The sequence below is a fragment of the Colossoma macropomum genome, unplaced genomic scaffold, assembly GCF_904425465.1.
Source record: "Colossoma macropomum unplaced genomic scaffold, Colossoma_macropomum, whole genome shotgun sequence".
NCBI lineage: Eukaryota > Metazoa > Chordata > Actinopteri > Characiformes > Serrasalmidae > Colossoma > Colossoma macropomum.
This window is the reverse complement of record NW_023494803.1, coordinates 16150790-16169092: the sequence shown is the minus strand read 5'-3', so window position 1 is coordinate 16169092 and position 18303 is coordinate 16150790. Positions and strand designations below refer to the sequence as shown.

General features: G+C 40.1%; 1 protein-coding gene across 5 annotated transcripts in view; it reads right to left on the bottom strand.

The window, feature by feature from the left end:
- Positions 1-18303, bottom strand: part of heatr5a (HEAT repeat containing 5a) — a 45690-nt gene that overhangs the window by 21860 nt on the left and 5527 nt on the right. For all 5 annotated transcript variants that reach the window (XM_036593022.1, XM_036593023.1, XM_036593024.1 and 2 more), the window contains exons 6-20: positions 18065-18236; positions 16505-16662; positions 15864-16113; positions 15525-15680; positions 12733-12983; positions 12385-12496; positions 10595-10747; positions 4529-4628; positions 4181-4290; positions 2393-2556; positions 1849-2009; positions 1373-1478; positions 865-1055; positions 452-611; positions 57-246 (exon numbers count right to left, since the gene is read on the bottom strand). In XM_036593022.1, the coding sequence (XP_036448915.1) occupies positions 57-246; positions 452-611; positions 865-1055; positions 1373-1478; positions 1849-2009; positions 2393-2556; positions 4181-4290; positions 4529-4628; positions 10595-10747; positions 12385-12496; positions 12733-12983; positions 15525-15680; positions 15864-16113; positions 16505-16662; positions 18065-18236 (2434 nt within the window). The remainder of the gene's footprint in view (positions 1-56; positions 247-451; positions 612-864; positions 1056-1372; positions 1479-1848; positions 2010-2392; positions 2557-4180; positions 4291-4528; positions 4629-10594; positions 10748-12384; positions 12497-12732; positions 12984-15524; positions 15681-15863; positions 16114-16504; positions 16663-18064; positions 18237-18303) is intronic.

The window sequence follows — 18303 nt, the reverse complement described above, 5'->3', positions numbered from 1 at the left end:
AGAGAGAAAAGGGTTGTGGGCGTTCAGAGTTTAAGCATGCATGTTTATACGAGAACCTTGCAGGTCAGGTCCCAGCGATGTGATGAGAGCGTTGAGGCAGCGGCCCAGGCTCTGCTGCACCTCCACGTGTGTGTGTGGTGTTAAGAGAAGCAGCCTTAGCACTAGAGTCAAGCTGGCATCTATGTGACTGCGGTATAGAGGCCCTGCCAGGTCCACCACCATGGATAAAGAATGAAGAGACCACATCTGCAATACACATACGCATCAAAAACAACATCCTTTGAAGACAGCACATGCATTTCATGCCAAAATCACCAATTCTTCACTATGCAAACCTAGGACTGCATATTACACAGTAGTGAAGACACTCTCTTTCTATCAGTTCCCATTAGGATTCAAAAAGACAAAAAAGACCCTGCTATCCCAAACATATCAGGGTCTTGTATTTCACCTGGACTTCTGGTGATGTATTGTCCTGGGAGAGTGTAAACAGGACCCCAACACAGGCACTGAGGTGCTGTGGGGAGCTGATACCCCCCATGTAGCGGTACAGACAACCCAGAGCCAAGGAATGGCCTGTGCGTGTGACAGCGTCCCTTGCTGTCTTTAACCTGGGAAGCAGAAAGAAGTACTGGTTTCACCCTTACAGATTTCTACACTCTTTACGAAATCTAATCAACAGTCTATGTTGTCAGTTTACTGAAGTTAAATAGTTAAATTATATAGTAAGTTAACTGATTCTGTTAAAGGTGCAAAGGTTAGAGGGTCTCCTAAATTGTGTATATAGGTTACTACACTCTCGATACATGTATTCATGCTTTTTGTGCAAGTCTTTTGTGCAAGTTTCCGGCAGCAGACACTTACTTGTCGAAGCTCATCAGGCTCAGAGAGACTGTAAAATTGGGTTCGTTGAGGACTTGTGCAAGTCGGGCAAGACCCTCAGCAGCCACACAGCGCAGGAGGGCATTCGAACTCTCTAGTGCCCCTAACAGGAGAGAGAGACCTGGCTTCTGCACTTCCTCTGGACCCAACGTTTCATGACCCAAAGCCAAACCCTAGTAACAGAGAGAGAGAGACAGAGAGAGAGAAAACTTGTCAAAGCATGCAAATGAAGAAAAAAAATGAAGACTTATTAATCTGTTTTTTGTAATTAAAAATGGGTTATAGGAAAAGGATTTAAATGAATAAATAGTGAAGATTCCAACATGCCAACTAGGACATCCCCATATGGCAGTAAGGTAAAACTAGGCCCCATATTAATGCAACAACCCAGTGTGCAGTATCTCTAAAAATTAACCAAAATGAAATGTCAGAAAAGGAAGTTGCATGTTAAGTGAGTCCGCAACTGTATCCAGTCACTGGATGTGTTCACCTTCAGAGTACAGCAAAAAGCAGCTGTGGCATGGACTTGGACTGTCTGTTGTCGAGCGCCCTTCAACAGCCTCACACACTCGCAAAACTGCTCCAGCACTTGGGCCCTGAGATAACAGACAGAGAAATGTTACTGCAACAGAGATTCCAGAACTATTCCTGGATCCGACCTTTTGAGATGCAAAAGACAGTGGTAGTTATTTGATCTGAAACCTCATCACAGTTAAATATACAACTGCACAAAGCACATTTACACAGAAGCAAATAACTCTACTAAAAATATTTGGAGAAAATTAATTTTCTAAATAATTAGCAGACCATCAGACAAGTGTGTCATACACCATTTATATGTCATGGGAGGAAAGGTGTTAAGCCTGATGCAGTGCCCAGTGATGATCAGGATAACAGGAGGACCAGGGATTTCAGCCAGCCTTCAAAAGAAATCCTGTGAAATGCGGAATGGTGAAAATATTATACCTCTGCTGGATAGTCAGGTGGGGGAAAATGACCCCAAACAACTGGACTGCAGCAGCAGTTAGGGCAGCTGGTGGTGGAAGAGGTGCAGGTACCTCCTGAGCTTTTTCAAAGATGGTAAAAGGGTCGTACTCTAAAGTTCCTCCTATACTGCCTCCATGTAGCTGTGGATGGGCAAACACAATAAAACTGCAACATGATTTAAAGCCTATCAGTGGTAAGATTTGAGAAATCCTAACAAGTTCATTATCAATTATAAAAATCTGTTAGGCTGCTTCAAATCCAAATACACTTTAAAATAGTGTTTGTTTCCCATTTACTTTTTTCTCCCTGCTCTAACATGTGACCCATCAGCTGTTTAACTAGCATGCAAACAGTTTACAATCAGTGTGTAGATCACTAAAATATAAGGGACATGGGTATTTCAGAACCAGAACTGTGAAATACTGTTCACAAATAATGACAATCTGCTAATATGAAATAAGTAATAATAAAAGAACTGCTTGATAACAAGTGCAGAGAGCCCAGTGCCTAGTCTGAGGCTGACCTGCTCCTCGATGTACTGCTGGTCCATGTCCTGAAGGGCAGGACCCAGCAGAGCCAGGTCCTGGTTGTGGCACAGGGTAGGCAGCAGACTGAGCTCAGCACATGCCATGTTCTCTGGACCGGTCAGGTCATTCAGCAGCTGTTTCAGTAATGTGTCAAAACATTCTGTACAAATAGGACCAAAATAGTGTAAAGGCTAGCATAAACATTTAAATTTTGATGTTCACAAACATTTTACCAAATGTCAGTATTTCACATAGATACACAGAGCTACACTCAGTGGTCACTTTCTTAGGTGCACATGCTCATTAACAGTGAATCGTCTGACTAAAACTAAATGAATAAAACAGGCATACAGATCACCAAAGCCATGTGTCTTTATACAGTTTGCAACATGTCCAAATAAGGACTCTAGGTCTAATATATAGACATAGACATATTGTCCCTGTAGATTAAGTTGCCCAGTCTCTCTTGTGCCTTTATTTACCCCCCAAAAATATATAATCTCAAGTTGTCAATTGGCATTTAAGTGTCTCAAGTTTCCTGCAGAGCCCCTGGGTCTTAATCCAATAGAAGAACATCTTTGGGATGAAGCCAAATAAGTGGCTTGCAGTATATATGTATGCCTGAAAAACCCTGCAGGGATTGCAAAATGCTGTTCACAGAGCAAGTACCCAAAATGTTGCCACCACCCTGTTGAGTGCGTTCTACAAAATAGTAGGCTGTTGTACACCAGGAGGTAAAAAAGTCCTTGCAAGTTTCAGATGTATATAGTATATAGTGCCCTGGTATATGGAAACCTATCGAAGTGTATTTCTAAAAAAAAGTTTAGTATTTTTAATAATCCATTTAAAAAAATGTCTAGAATTTGAACACTACATCAACGCAGCTCAAGTCTGGGGAGGGGGAGAGTGAGTGTAAGCACCAGGAGCAGCACTTGCATTAAGTTAGCCCAGGGGTGCACAACTCCAGTCCTGGAGGGCCGGTGTCCAGCACAGTTTGGTGATTTACCCGCTCCAACACGCCTGATTACACTTATCAGTTAACTGCCAGGTTAAGTGGGTGTGTTTAAGCAGGACAACCTCCAAAAAGTGCTGGACACCGGCCCTCCAGGACCGGAGTTGTGCATCCCTGAGTTAGCCAATTACTAGACATAACTTGGAAAAGTGCATTTTGGTCATTTCTGTGGTCAATATTTGAGTAAAAGACAATTTAGTCTAGCTCGCATCTTCATTTTCATCGTGTATTTAAGCCTGTTCTGTCAGTGATCATTGCTATTCTCCTCCAGATTATTTTAAAAACCTGGTAAGCTGCAGCACGACCTTACCAGAGCAAAAAAAGCTCAGAAATGTATCTAAATCATCATCTTTTGCAGTACAAAGAAAGATGCCATGTTAAAACTGAGCCAGGCAGCAGGTCAGACCAATCTTTTTTTTATAAACATTTACATGAGAGTATATAATTTCACTGGGCAAAAAATACATCACTTGTTCTTACAGAAGACATAAACAAAGCCTGTAAGTTAAAAACACTTTGGTTATATTAATGTTTGTATGTAACTGACATAAATAATACATAAATAAATAACTGTTAATGAAAAACTGTGCTTTTGTAATATTTGAGTAAAATTAATGTTTAAAAACAATTATGAATTTTCATTCTTTCATTATGAATTTTGTTCTTTCATTAAGTATATTACAAATCTGTGGGGAAACTTACTTAGAATTGCATAACGCTTAGCATCACCAAGAAGTAAATAACAAAAAGCTAGTTTTCACACAGCTCTTACCTTCATACGTCTTCGGGGGCAATAGTGCAAGGATCTCATACACTCTCAGTCGGAAAATAGTGACAGCATTTTTGAGCTGGTTCCCATAGGATTTGACCAGAGAAGGCAACCTTCAATGTTTACAAAAAACAAAAAAAATAGAGATAGAATAAAATCTGATTTAGTAATTTAAATAAAAAAAACTGCCCTTTTAGACTTAACTGGTTACTTCTTACCGATGGTTGAGCTTCACATAATACCACATTAATTTGGCAGAGCCAAACTACTTAACTACGTAGGTATCTATACATGTAGGTAAATGCCTAATTTTTTTTTTCATCTGAATCTGGCGACTTAAATGTCACTCACTGAGTCAACAGGGCCACAGCACAGGAAAGGAGAGGAAGCACTCGACAAATGACATCATCGGTGAGGAGCTCCCTGCAGTGCACCACCAAATTCTTCATTGCTAGAAAGGAAATGAAACACACATACACACACAAATCCACACCAATGATCAATGTGGATGACAAAAAAAAAGAAAATGAAAGTGAAAAAACTCCGACACTTTTTTTTTCCCACAAGACTTTTTGACACATATTTGATGTGTGTCTGGCCTTGAGAGTCAGATACAATGGGTCTCTCAGTTTTGGTTGTCATGATTGCCTATTTTGCTTGTTTAAAAATTGGTCATTTTACAACGTTTCCACTTTATGTTTTATAGCAGCCACTCGCTATGCTACTATGAAGATGACACAGCGTGTTTAATATTATACCAGAACTCTTAAGATAATTATTCATTGCTTGCAGATCCATTCAGCGATAGATAGACGGATGGATGGATGGATGGATAGAGAGATAGATACTTTATTGATCCTGAAGGAAATTTAGCAGCCAGTAGCAGTCACACAACATAGAACAGTTATATTAATAAGGGTGATACAATATAAAAAGAAGAATATGCGCAAAAAATCTACAGGCGTGTATACAAATAGAAAGATACAAAAATATGCAATAAGATCTATAACCTGAGATAAAAAAGCCAGTGAAATAATGAATGTACAAGGAGGCGCAGGTAACAGCATATAATGACAATACTGAATAAATATGTGCATATATTGGTACTGAAATAAAAGTGTCTAAAATGTCTAGGTGTGGAGTGTCCAGAAGTGCAAGATGTGCGATAAGGTGTGCAGAAAGTGCAATATGTACAGTAAGGTGTCCATATGTGCAGATGGATAAAACAAACCTATGATTCAGTGGGCAGCAGAGGCGAGCTGGTTTGTGCAAAAGAATCAGCATAAGCTGCTGTTCCACTGCATTGTACCAGCTCAACTTCCACTGCAGATATATAGCCCCCTCAATGGCGATGCCACATAAAACTACTGTGACATGAAGGTGACAAATTGTGACAAAATGCTGTCGAAAAAATAGGAGAGTTTGGGAAATACTACATCAGAGTTCAGATGAGGAGACAATTCTGGTTGCTCAAAGGTGACGCAAGAGCGTAAGCGAACCTGGTAGCTAATGTTAGCTTATGCTTTTAGGGTGATAGTGACGTTTCTCCCCGACCAATCAGTAGTCTGTAGTTTTTCCAATTCACCTTTTGGTATCCGTTCAGCTCGGAGGAGTCTGGGGCCGTATTACAGAAAATTCTTAAGTCTGAGATCTGCTTTGTTGTCATGGAAACTTCAGTTAAGACTGAAGTTAGGACAGAACAAAAGTTCTTAAGTCTATAATCTTATGTCCAGATAAGAAAACGGTATTACAGAAACATTCTAAGTTGCCAAAATATCCTAAATATTTTCTTAACTTTAAGAGCTGTCTTAACTTCGGTTTTAATCGTCTGTTTCTATTGTTTTATGCAGTGATAGGCAGCATAGTTCACTAGAAGTAGCATAACGACGTTACATTTTTCTACACTGAAAACGGTGCTTTGACTTGCGAGTCTTTTCTAACAGCATTTAAAAGCCCCAGACGTTGCAGACACGATCTCCACCGTGCCCTCTTACTTCCTTCGTGTGTTAATGTTGATGACAAAATATTACACTGATAGTGGTGAATAATGAGGAGACACAGCTGAACGCGCGCTCGGCTAAAGCGTTTGGGAAATGAAACTGAAAGAGGAGAGCGGCGACGCTCTGATAAACAGCACGAAGCGCTGCCACAATATTCTTAACTTCCGGTTTACCGCGCTTTAGTTTTATTTGACCTTTTTTTAACCCCAGTAATGGTAGCTAACGTTAGCGGTCTGACCAGAGAACTTGTAGAGACCGGCTCTGGTCTGACTAACTAACTTAATCGCGTGTTTACGTTTCCGCTGTACGTGTATGGTCAGTTGCTAGGTAACAGAAACCACAGTTGATTGTCGACTTCAATCGAGTAAGTTAAGATTTCCTAACTTGAGATAAGAAAAGATGCTGTAAGATAAGATTCTTAAATTAAGATAAGATTTGCTTCTGTAATACAAATTTGTAAAAAAAATCTTATTTTGAACTGCCAGATCTTAAGTTAAGACAAAAAAAAGAATTTTCTGTAATACGGCCTTGTATACCTGGAAATGAGGAGCGGTGCCAAGATGGCAATTAAGTGGACAGACCTTCCTATAATGACTCGTTAATCACAAAATTTAATTTTTTTTCCATTTCAGTTCAAGATATTAGTTTGAGATGAAACGCTACAATTTCATATCACGATTATCATGACCAAAATTATCACGATTATCGGTATTATCGCGATATTGTTCAAACGTGTTGAAAAGTAAAATAAATAAATAAATAAATAAATACTGATACACAAACAGAAACTCGTTTCACCAAATTTTATATTAACACAAATAGAATTGCAGCAATATGCACTTTTTGTTTGCATAAACCTTAAAAAATATAGTCAATACATTTGTAGTATTACTTCTGTATTACTTACAATACTCTGTAAACAAAAGAATAGCAAATGTATTATTATTACTGTTATTATTATTATTACTACTACTGTTATTACTATTATTATTACTGTTGTAATTATTTATTATTATTATTATTATTATTATTAATAACTACAATAACTAGGGATTTCCCTGCATAGATAATTAAATCTCGACCAACTCTGAGGTGGGTCTTAATGGAAAATTACTACTTCTAAGAAGTGTTGCACTCGGGGGATCTCTGTCCTAACTGCAATTGCAGCATTATTGTGCCGTTGTGGCGCTGTACCCCTAATCAACACAGTGCACCAGGAAAAACAGCCAAAATCACAGAGGAATTGTGTGACCGCGCTGTGAGCTGCAGACAGTGTAGAACTCACACAGTGTGTCTTCACCTGTGGAGCTGCTTCTCTAAAAGCATTTTAAAAATAAAACATAACTTCAAATTAACATGCATCTGAGCTGCGGCAGAAACACTCCTAAAGTTTAATCTCTGAAACTCTGCTTTTCCTAAAAGCAGCACACAGCGTTTACTCGCGCGAGGTCCCGTCCCAAAGCACACTATCTTCCCTATGTAGTGTACTTCGTGGATCATGGATCATCGTGGAGTGCATGAAATGTTCACAATAATAATATATTAACAACAGGTTACAAATTCCCTATTCATAGCTCAATTGCTTGTTAATGATGATCGTGTTTGTTTGAACAGTAGCGCACTATGTAGGGGACATTGAGTGATTTGAGACAGTTATTCTCTTCTCAGAAAGTAAACACTGCAAGCGAGACGAGAAAGGGGAGCTGTGCAGATTGAACTTTTGCAGCGTCTCGTTCCAGAGCTTGTGTGACTGTTAACTCAGAGCTCATTTTGGAGACACTGCTCCACAGAAATATGTGTTAAAAGCTTTAGTTTCCATTCACAGTTGATTCACTAATTTTTTTTTGACGCTAAAAGCTTCATTTTATATTATTAACGAACCATAAGCATACGTTGAACCACACAGACCATGACATTTCTTCTATTTCGAAGTCCCCACAGACTTCTACGTTAAAGTTAACCTTGCATTCTCTAAAAAGTAGCGGGTGGTGGTCGCGAAGATGACTCGTAAGGTTTGATGTGTTGCCCCCTTTCGCCGCTATTTTCTTTCGGCCTGTTCTGCAGACAGGGTGGTCATCTTCAATTAACTTTCCTTTTGCATTCTTATAAAACCCAAAATATGACCAAACGTCAGACTTGGTCTTCTCTGTCACTAAATTCTGCCATGTTCTCCCTTCTCTCCCTCTCCCTCTCCCTCTCCCTCTCTCCCCCTCCCCCTCCCCCTCTACACACACACAGAGCTGCATATGAGGGAATGATTCTGCCTTTGTTTGACTCTGTACAGCGAGTTTTTTAAACAGTTTTAACGATACTTTAAAGTTCAAATGGTACTACTAACCGTCATTAATTTTACCGCGGTTTACCGTGAAACCGGTAACCGTTTCATCTCTAATATTAGTTTGGGGTGGTTTGAGCTTTATTGAAATCTGTGTTATACTCCTGAAAAAGGGAATAATAAAAGAAGTAAAAATATAATAAAAATAAAGTGTGGTGTGTCACCTTTGCCGTTTTATCAACGAGTACAACCAGCAAGTTCCTACTGCATTCTTCAAAAGGCCTTATCATCAAATGCAGATATATTTGGGCTTTCTTATAGACCTTTCAGTCCAAACAGTATTTAGTGTTGATATAAAAAAAGGTTACATAACTTAAAAACTTGTTTGACTTTATGGAATTATTACCACTATTCTTATACATTTCTACAGAAACATATGCAAATTATTCTTTGAGCCATTATGAACCCTAAAGAATTTAGTCATACATGAACTCATGGTATATGGACAATTCCACCAAATTAATTCAAACTGTGCTCACACAGTACAAAAAAACTATTTAAAAAGCAATTAATTAATCAGAGCTCAGATATTTTACAAGGATTATCTTATGATCTGTTTAAACCCAAGACATTAATAGAGACAGTAAAAAGGTAAATATATCCAAAATCATCATTTATAGGGTACTTTCTTTGGGAAGTGGCTGTCCCAAACAGTAATCACTAAATTTCACCTTGTGAAAATCATTTTTTGTATTTTTCTCAAATGTTTAAAAGATGTTTTTGAGGTCCCACAGTTTTCATGCCATCCCTGAAAAACAGTGTTTTAGATTATAGGACTAAATCAGAGAGTAACCTTAAGAATTGTCACTACCGAAACACACATTTCTGCAATACTGCATTTATACAAAATATTATGATGTTCCGTGCATACAAACGTTCAAAGCTGTGTTTGCTAGTCATGTACTAGCTACCGGTTTTGCATTATGCTCAAAATTAGCTTAAACTGTCACTACTGAAACATCTGTTAAAATTTTGGTAGTGTTATGATTGTTTTGGTAGTGACAAAATTGAAAGTTCAATCATTTGTTTTAATAAAATAAACATAATTAAGGTATAGGGTCACTCAAAAGGATTTTAGTTTTAAGACTAAATCAGTAAAAAGTCAGGTTCGTGCTTTCAACTATGACTTTGGACCCTTTCCATATAAGTTAACTGACCACAAATGCGCAATGACACTACACCAACCTCTGTGTGATTCATGACACCATGTGCGCTCGACAACACTGGTAGCTGCGAAGTGTCTACCACCCCGCCTAAAAATATTCCAGGGGAAACACTGCATGCTCTTGCATACCTAAGCTCCAAGTGCCCAGCAGCTTGGCCACTGAACATCCTGCCTTAGTCACTACACTTGCTAACTGTGGGCATGGTGTTCTACTAAGGAACCTAAAGCTGCAGTAGCCTTTCTTCACATGTTCTGATGCCTCTGGTATTAGCCTTGGATCCCAAGAAGTGGGCTGAGCAAATCATTTGGCAGACATTCCAGGCCACCTCCAGCTGTTCCTTCTGGGTTCGCTTTTGCTGCAGTTCATTAAATCTGTTCCACCACCCACTCTAACCTTGCCTTGACAAACAAATCACTTCAGTGCCTTCCCTTACGACTTGAACCTTCTACAGCTTGAGTGAATGTACCTATTTTTAGAAGGTGATGCACAAACAAATGCACAAATAAAAAAAGTGTGTCATTTTTAAAAAGAATATTCAAATATCACCCAAAAAAGACATGTGTGTAATTTTTTTTGAAAATTTTCCAATATCACCTTCCTTACAAAAAATGGTCTTGCTATAGCATAGTCTGGGAAGTCTGATGCCTGTTCTTTAGAAACACATACATTGTAGTGGTGAAGTGAAGTACAGCATTACTGTGACACACAAATAAAAAAAAAATACCCTCAGCCAGTAACAGTCAAAAAAACATGACAATCTCGTTTGGAAAAAAGTTGAACTTATGAAGCCTGGATAATAATACACTCCATTACTGATTCTGGTTTATGTGGAGACTACTTAGAAAAAGTGTCAGGGTATTATGCGTGAAGGCACAAAAACAGTCCCAGGTATGCCATACAGACATGACGCACTCACCACACAGTGCTCCTGAGCGGCCCTCCAGGGTCACCTGCCAGGTGAAAGAGTCCCCACGCCTCAGTTCACTGTCCAGCTCCTTAACAGACTGGGGGAAGGCACATTTCCATAGCAACAGCATTCTGGGCAGATGATGCTCCACTACAGTGGGTCCTAAGGAAATGTTTTAGTCAGTTGCAACATTGAGCAGTTATCCATAATTAAAATATAATACAAAATTACAATTAAATATAATTCAATGTTAATTAATCACAAATCAATGCCAATGTATTCTATCATTTATATTCAGCTAATATGGTGTATTCTATCTTTCCTGTAAAACGGAGGCAAGGTCTTTAGAGGGCACTGAATAGTACTCTTCACAAAAGAGCCTAGAAGTGGTGCCAGCAAATAAGTGAGTGAAGTGTGCTGAAAAAAAAGGCACAAAAGTCTCTATGGAAGCCAACCTATAGGTATCACACACTTCACTGTGGATTTGGCAAAAATGTAATATCACAGTACTTCAAAAAAGTTAAGTACTGAAAAACAATATTTACTTTTTCTGACATCTGATAAGCTGAAACAGACAAAGAAGTGCCCCCATTTTAAAAATATAATCGAAAACTATGAATCCAATGATTTGCATCAGAGACATTATAAAGGCGGAGACAGGTCACTGACTGGAAAGCAAATGGAAAAGTTTGCAACGCTCAGCATGTCCTCTGTTTACGAGGGAAGTCCAGCCCTTCACTAAAAAGAGCCAGTCGACTTGTTGGTAAAGGGGTGGGGGGGTGGGGGAACCCCTCAGTTGTGGAGACCTGCACAAGTACAGTAGCCAGAACAACCTGAAAAAATGCTGTTTGTTTGTTATTTGAGCCAAACGTAACAAACTGTATGAGATTTTGTCAGATTTTACCAGTGATTTCAAGTATGTTTTTGAAATGGTAATTTGGTACTTAGTTTTAAGTTTTTATGTCTCTCCCCATTCAAAGTGATAGATGTCTAATCTTGTATGACTGTAAGCAACTGACAAGATGGCTGTGAAGTGAATAGATTTTCCTTTAAGGACTTTGTATTCGACTTACTATGCTAATTCACATATTATGCTACTCTAAATCCAATTAAAAAGGACTAATTACTCTCTTTTAATCAAACACTCAATTTGGAAGTGTTTTTTAGTACTTATGATATCCATGATATCATCAGGAAAGCATATTGTGAAGTAATCACATTAACCATCACGTTTGTCAAACAGCCCAGCTCTAATCACACTGCACTATGATTCTTACCCCAGATCTAGCTAATACCACAGATATATGGTTCTACTTTAGTTTTAACTCCCGAGATGAGGATATCAAAAAACAAAAAACACAAGTACTGAAGTCATACATTAAAATACAGGAATGTGTATGCGGACAACCACAAGAGGGACTGGTTTTGGTTTTAGTGCAGTGCAAAATGTGAAAAGTTGAATAAAGCTAATTGGGCCTCATTCACCAGTATCCTCCTAAGTTTCTTTTTTTAAATGTGTTCATGAGAAAGGTCCTAAGAAAAAAGTCTGTCAGATTCATGACGTGTTCTTAAAGCGCATATTCACACCTTTGTGCTCTTGAGTGTGTGAAGATTCTGTTCTTACCTAAGAGCAAACCCCAATAAGAAAACATTGATGAATGCCAGAATCTTCATGAAAACTGCATAAATGGGTTTAAAGAAGAAATTTCTTCTTTAAGAATGGTTGGTGAACGGGGCCCATTCCTTTCATAAACTTAACATATGCCCTAATCATGGGTGTGCAGTTAGTGCCTGTTTACCCAAGGTCATCAGAGCGCTAAGTAGTAGCCAGCCTCCCTGAGTTCGCTGGATGGAAATCCGACTGTTCTGGGAAGCAGAACGCAGCAGATCTTCAGCCAAGCCCATCACCACCTGTTCCAAGGTACACAAGAGTCACTCCTTTGCTTAAGTAGGCTGAATGAGCTAAACTCTAAAACTATGACAGTAACACAAATTCAATGAAGAGAACAAAGAACTATGAACTTCAGAGACTTTCAGGTGGTATTGCTAGGTTTCCATGACAATGCATTAAAGAGGTCTTAAAGGAAAAGTACTATTAATTTTCATTATATTTAATCTCATACATACAGTTCAGGAAGATTTCGTACCTTGCCTTTGATGTGTGGTATTCCCAGTGGGCAGTGTTGTACAGCACCCAGCAGGGCAGCAATAGCAGCACTGTACCCAGCCACAGCCTCGGGGCAGGACTTTAGGGCATTGAGCCTTTCTGAACAGCGGTCCAGTAATACAGCCACCTGAGCGGGTATCGCTATAGCCACACAGCGCAAGCACCAAGCTGCTGCCAGTCGGGCAGATACGTTAGGGTGAAGAAGCACAGAAATCACAGTGTCCAGCATACCTCGAGGAGTGAGAAAAGAGATAGAACGGATATTGAATGATACAATTAATTAACATGTTTTTGTTCATGAGAAGAACAACTTCGAAGACCAAGAAAAACTCAAAAGTGGGAGCAAGAAATATCCCAGTGAAATCAAAAACATTAACCTTCAAAGGTTTAAAAACAAGCTACTGCTGTGAGCAGATGTGGACAGATTATTTTCCTGATATTAATCTAGGGAGTCACAAAATGGAAAAGAAACCTCTGGCTCACCTTAGCGTGGCTGAAGGGTTAGATTAATGTTCCATTAAAGACTTAACAAATTAGCTGCAACTCTCTCTCCATTTAGCAAGCTGGTAATGGGAGCATAGCTGATGGTGTGAATCAGTGCTCTAGGCTCCCTTTCTTTTCCTAATACATCACCTTGACCACACTTAGACACCTCCATTAAAAAGCAGACAGACGCTTTTAGGCAAAGAATTACGTCAGTAGTCAGAAGTGCTCTAGCTGCAGGTCTTCACGCCCAAACACAGTCACTTTCTTCATATTCACAAAATACAGGAATCACGCAGAGACAAACAAAGCATCAGAGAATATTTGGTCTCCTTTTTAGGAATTCTGTCAGGAAATAGGCAGTCTCTTCTGTTGCCGAGAATCTCATTATTATATAATTTTTAAGATATACATAATTAAAATTTTTGGATGAAGATTTTCCAAGAATGACTCCAATTTTATCCGCAAAGGACTGGTGTGGGTGCAGATTTTCATTCCAAACAAGAACGGCACACCTGATTCCACTCGTTTAATCAGTCAGTCTCAGTCTTTAAACAACTGAACGTGTGCTCCTGCTTTATTGCTATGAAAACCTGCAGCCACACCGGCCGTTTGTGGGTAAGGTTGGACACACCTGCTTTAAGCTGTTTCATTCTGAAAATCCAACAAAATTTCAGGTTTATAGCTCCTTATAGTTTTATAGATCCTATTGCCCATGTTATAATAAAAAACTTCACAAAAAGTGAGAGGTCACTGAGAGGCAGCATCAGAAGCAGAGACATAAATATTTTCACTGTACAAATGTCCTAAAATATCACAGATATTTTATCTATCATTATCTACCTCACAATGAACATTTAAAGAAGATAAGCGTTACATAGGCAAACGTGCATTTGGCAGGTCTAGTATGTTAGAAACAAATGTGTCCGGATGAATAAAGATGTGCAACCAGAGTATCTGGAAAAACACCAACTTTGCTCAAAGTATAATAAAAAAAATCCATAAATAAAACAAAGCAACTACACAGACGTTAGCACAATAGTCAGTATCGTTTATGTATAAAACAACTCCTTGTATCTACACTCACTGCCCATTTTATCAGCTCCACTTACCATATAGGAGCACTGTGTAGTTCTACAATTACAGACTGTAGCCTATTTGTTTCTCTGCATACTTTGATATCTCCCTTTTACCCTGTTCCTCATTAGGACCCCCACTGTACCACCACAGAGCAGGTATTATTTGGGTGGTGCATCATTCTCAGCACTGCAGTGACACTGATGTGGTGGTGGCATGTTAGTGTGTGTTGTGCTGGCATGAGTGGGTCAGACACAGCAGTGTTGCTGGAATTTTTAAACACTTCAGTGCTACTGCTGGACTGAGAATAGTCCACCAACCAAAAATATCCAGCCAACAGCGTCCTGTGAAGACTGATGAAGGACTACAGGATGACACAACTGTGTTAGCAACAGATGAGCTGCTATCTCTGACTTTACATCTACAAGTTGGACCAACAAGGAGGGACTGTCTAAGAGAGTGGACAGGGAGTGAACACAACATTTAAAACCTCCAGCAACACTGGTGTTTCTGTCACTGCTCGGTAAACATGGCCGAACGCACCCAGCGCTGCTGGCAGATGTCATGCCTGTACAAACAGTCACCTATGGTACAGTGTACATCTTAGGACATCCTCACACTACATTGTCAGGTTTCAGACATCAGACGAGACATCTTTAGGTCTCGGGAAGAACACTTATGCTTCATACAATCAAGCTAAGTGGCTACAGACACCACAGCATGGTATGGTAAAGTTTGTGTGACATTTGCAGTTCTGTTCTTTATTACTAGATTAATTACAGTTTTGTGGCCAAATTACACATAAAAAATAAAAACTCAATGTTTACTGAACTAAGAGATTAGGCACCACTTTGTTTGCTCTGAGTTAGGCACAGTCTCAAAACTGCCAGAAGAAAAAGTGTCACTTTTTTACCATCATCATCATCATCATCATTATCACCATCACCATCACCACAAGCAGCAGTATCTCTGTAAGCACACCTGCTGATGCTTCTGGACATGTCATGTCATTGCATGCTTTGCTCTCTCAAATTCTTAAGTGGTTGGGGGAGCAAAGTGATGGAACAGCAAAGCATGTGGCTTAATCTTTGTCACATAAAAGGTACAGCAAAAGCCCCCCCACCAATGTTCGAGCCGGAAATAAAACTGCAGATTTTCTTCTAATTCTTCTTGGGAAAAACAATGTGTGGTCATGCAGGGTGTGAGACAGACCTGTGCTGGCGTCATGTAGCAGAGGGGCGGCGCTGGAACCCAGGTCTTGTAGTACACTGCCCAGCTCCAGGAGGGCACACACCAGCACATGCTGACTGGCCGCCACATCTGTGTTGCTCACTCGAGTCTCTACATTCCCTTCACACAATGCTATGTCTGATAGAAACATACACAAAGAGAGATTACTGCCTTGTCCTTTTGTCTTTTATCTATAACCAAACTAAATACCAAACAAAATTAACCAAACTAAATACCACACCCCAAGCTCATCTGCTATTAACCACAGGAGCCAGTATCCAACTAAAATCCCTCCAGCATATTTCTTTCGCGTACACTCACCTATAGCCCTCTTCTGTTTGCTGATGGCCTGGCATATCTCCTTGGCAGCTGCTATCTGGGCCTTCTCTCCCAGAAGGCTGCCCACAGATGCTCGCAGGATGAAGGAGACACAGCGTCGGCAGCAGACAGCATCAACTGGGCTTTGGGTAGCCCGTGTGTGAGAGACCAGCTCCATGAGAAGCGACAGAAGGCAGGAGAAATGTGCCTCCAGCCACGCTCCACCCAGAGTGGATATGAATACCACACACGCCTAAAGAAAGAAGCAGAAAAAGTAAAATGTATGTATGTAAGTTAATGTGCCCTAATGGATGTTGAGTGCAGAGTGCAGCAAAGGTATATAATGCAGAACACATCAAAAGAGCAGGAATCAGGTTACAGCTGCTAGAATATTAAAAAGTTAGAAATTTTGACGTATGCATACGTGATGTTATCCTGCTTCCAAATACTACTTTTCTTTAAAGCTTGCGGTCGCTTTCAGTCAGTGTATGAGAACACTGTATATTACAAATAAGTTACAATTAACAAGACATGACATGGCACTCTTTACACACATTAGTATCATGATACCAACAGTTTCTTGCTGTCATATTTTCTTCTGACTGAATATGAGGTTCAAGGATACTTCAGAAATAGAAAGCAACCTGAGTGATGCCCACGCGCACATCTCGGCTCACGGAGTTCGTGCCCTTCAGCAGATCCCCACTGGCTCGCAGGAAGCCTGCACACCCTCGTAAGAAGCCGCTGGACACCAGCTCCATCACCTCTTCCAGACAGCTACGCCTGGAGCCCGGCCTGGGAGCTGGAGGCGGAGACAAGAAACAGAAGTGCAGAAAGAATAAGGATGAGCAATGAACAAAGGAAAGGCATCAGGGAAAAATAAGTGAAACAACAGAAGAAGAAGGACAAATGAATAACAGAGAAACAAGGTTTGATTAGAATTCTTTTATTCAGGAAGTAGTAGTCCCCACATTATCAGTATGGGGCCGATGTCAGCAGATATCGCTGGATCAGATTTTGAAGGGGGAAAAAAAAAAATCTGACCCAGTCCTTGTTACAAATCTAGCCTTAAAGAGCATACGCTTACTCTGCATCATGTAATGCTATCAGTGTATTTCTGAGGTAGTAGCATGTTTACTTTTAGGTTGCTTTCAAACCTACCTTGTAGACGGTGGTCTGTCAAAAATCTGTGTCTGGGTCCACTTCCAAGTGAACCTTGGTTCAGTTTGCTGATGGTGAGAACACACTGAACCAAATCAGCATTAGAGCATGTGTTCCTCTTTTTCTGGCAGCGCAACACAGCTCTTGACAGACATTCATGTCTTTTTTGCAGCACAAGCTGTTGTTAGACAAGCAATAAAGTAATAGCAAAGACATGAGTTTTATTTAGGCACATGGACTGTGGAACATATTTGTGGCCAGGTTTCAGCAACCTGATTCGTTTGTCAATTTGAATTTGAAGTACTTTAGCCATTGCAATGTCACAAAAACACAAACTGTGATGTGGAAAATGTGTAAACATCACCATCGTTCATCCTGTCAGTATCAGCGACTTTAAGTGTTTTTTCTGGCTTGGTAAGAGCGACGGGCTGGGAGACCCTGCTGCTGAGTGATGACCAATAGAGGCGCAACGCAGGCAGAGCTAGTGGACACACAGGGCCTATACTAAAGGCTAAATCGAGACTAAAGGTCTAAATCACTACGCCGTTCCTTCTGCTCTCTCAATAACATTAACTCAGACCTCAGACTGCAAGCGACAACACAGAGGCAGACGAGTGAGTACTGAAAGAAGCAGCTCCACCGTTCAGGTAAGCGGCTCTGTTAGCGTGCTCTTCATGCCTAAAACTGCTGTTACAGATTCTGCCATTAGCATTTTTACTGCTGCTTGTTGTCCCACACTGCCGATGTGTTGTTCTATCTACTGGCATGCATGCATGCGTCAGAAATTGCTTTGTGGTGTCAGTCACAGATATCAGTATCCCCATCACCGATACTGTGATACCAATACAGTAGATTTGAAAATGGTGGATAAGCCCTGCCCTGTGACAGCTTTACATGGTTATTTGATTTGCTAGAATATTTGCATTTGGCTTGCATTTAAAACATAATGAGAGAGCACTTAACAAAAAGGCTCTGTTTGCCCAAACTTTGCTTGGAAATCAAATGACAACTAGGTAAGGCATTACTAAATAAACTCAACCTACCTATGGCTTGTTTAGGCTCAAGTGAAGAGGCTAACAAGGTGCCCAGCAGTCTGGAAACAGCAACACGAACATCATAATTGGAGCCCTCAAAGGCCCTGTAACAGAGCGAGGCCACATTCTCCAGCTCAGTGGACCACAGGAATACGGCTTCTCTCTGGAGCTCCAATAGGCACTGACAACACAGAGACAGTATATATTGCGCTAATCAAGTTTACATGAAAAATGACAAAGAAACTGCA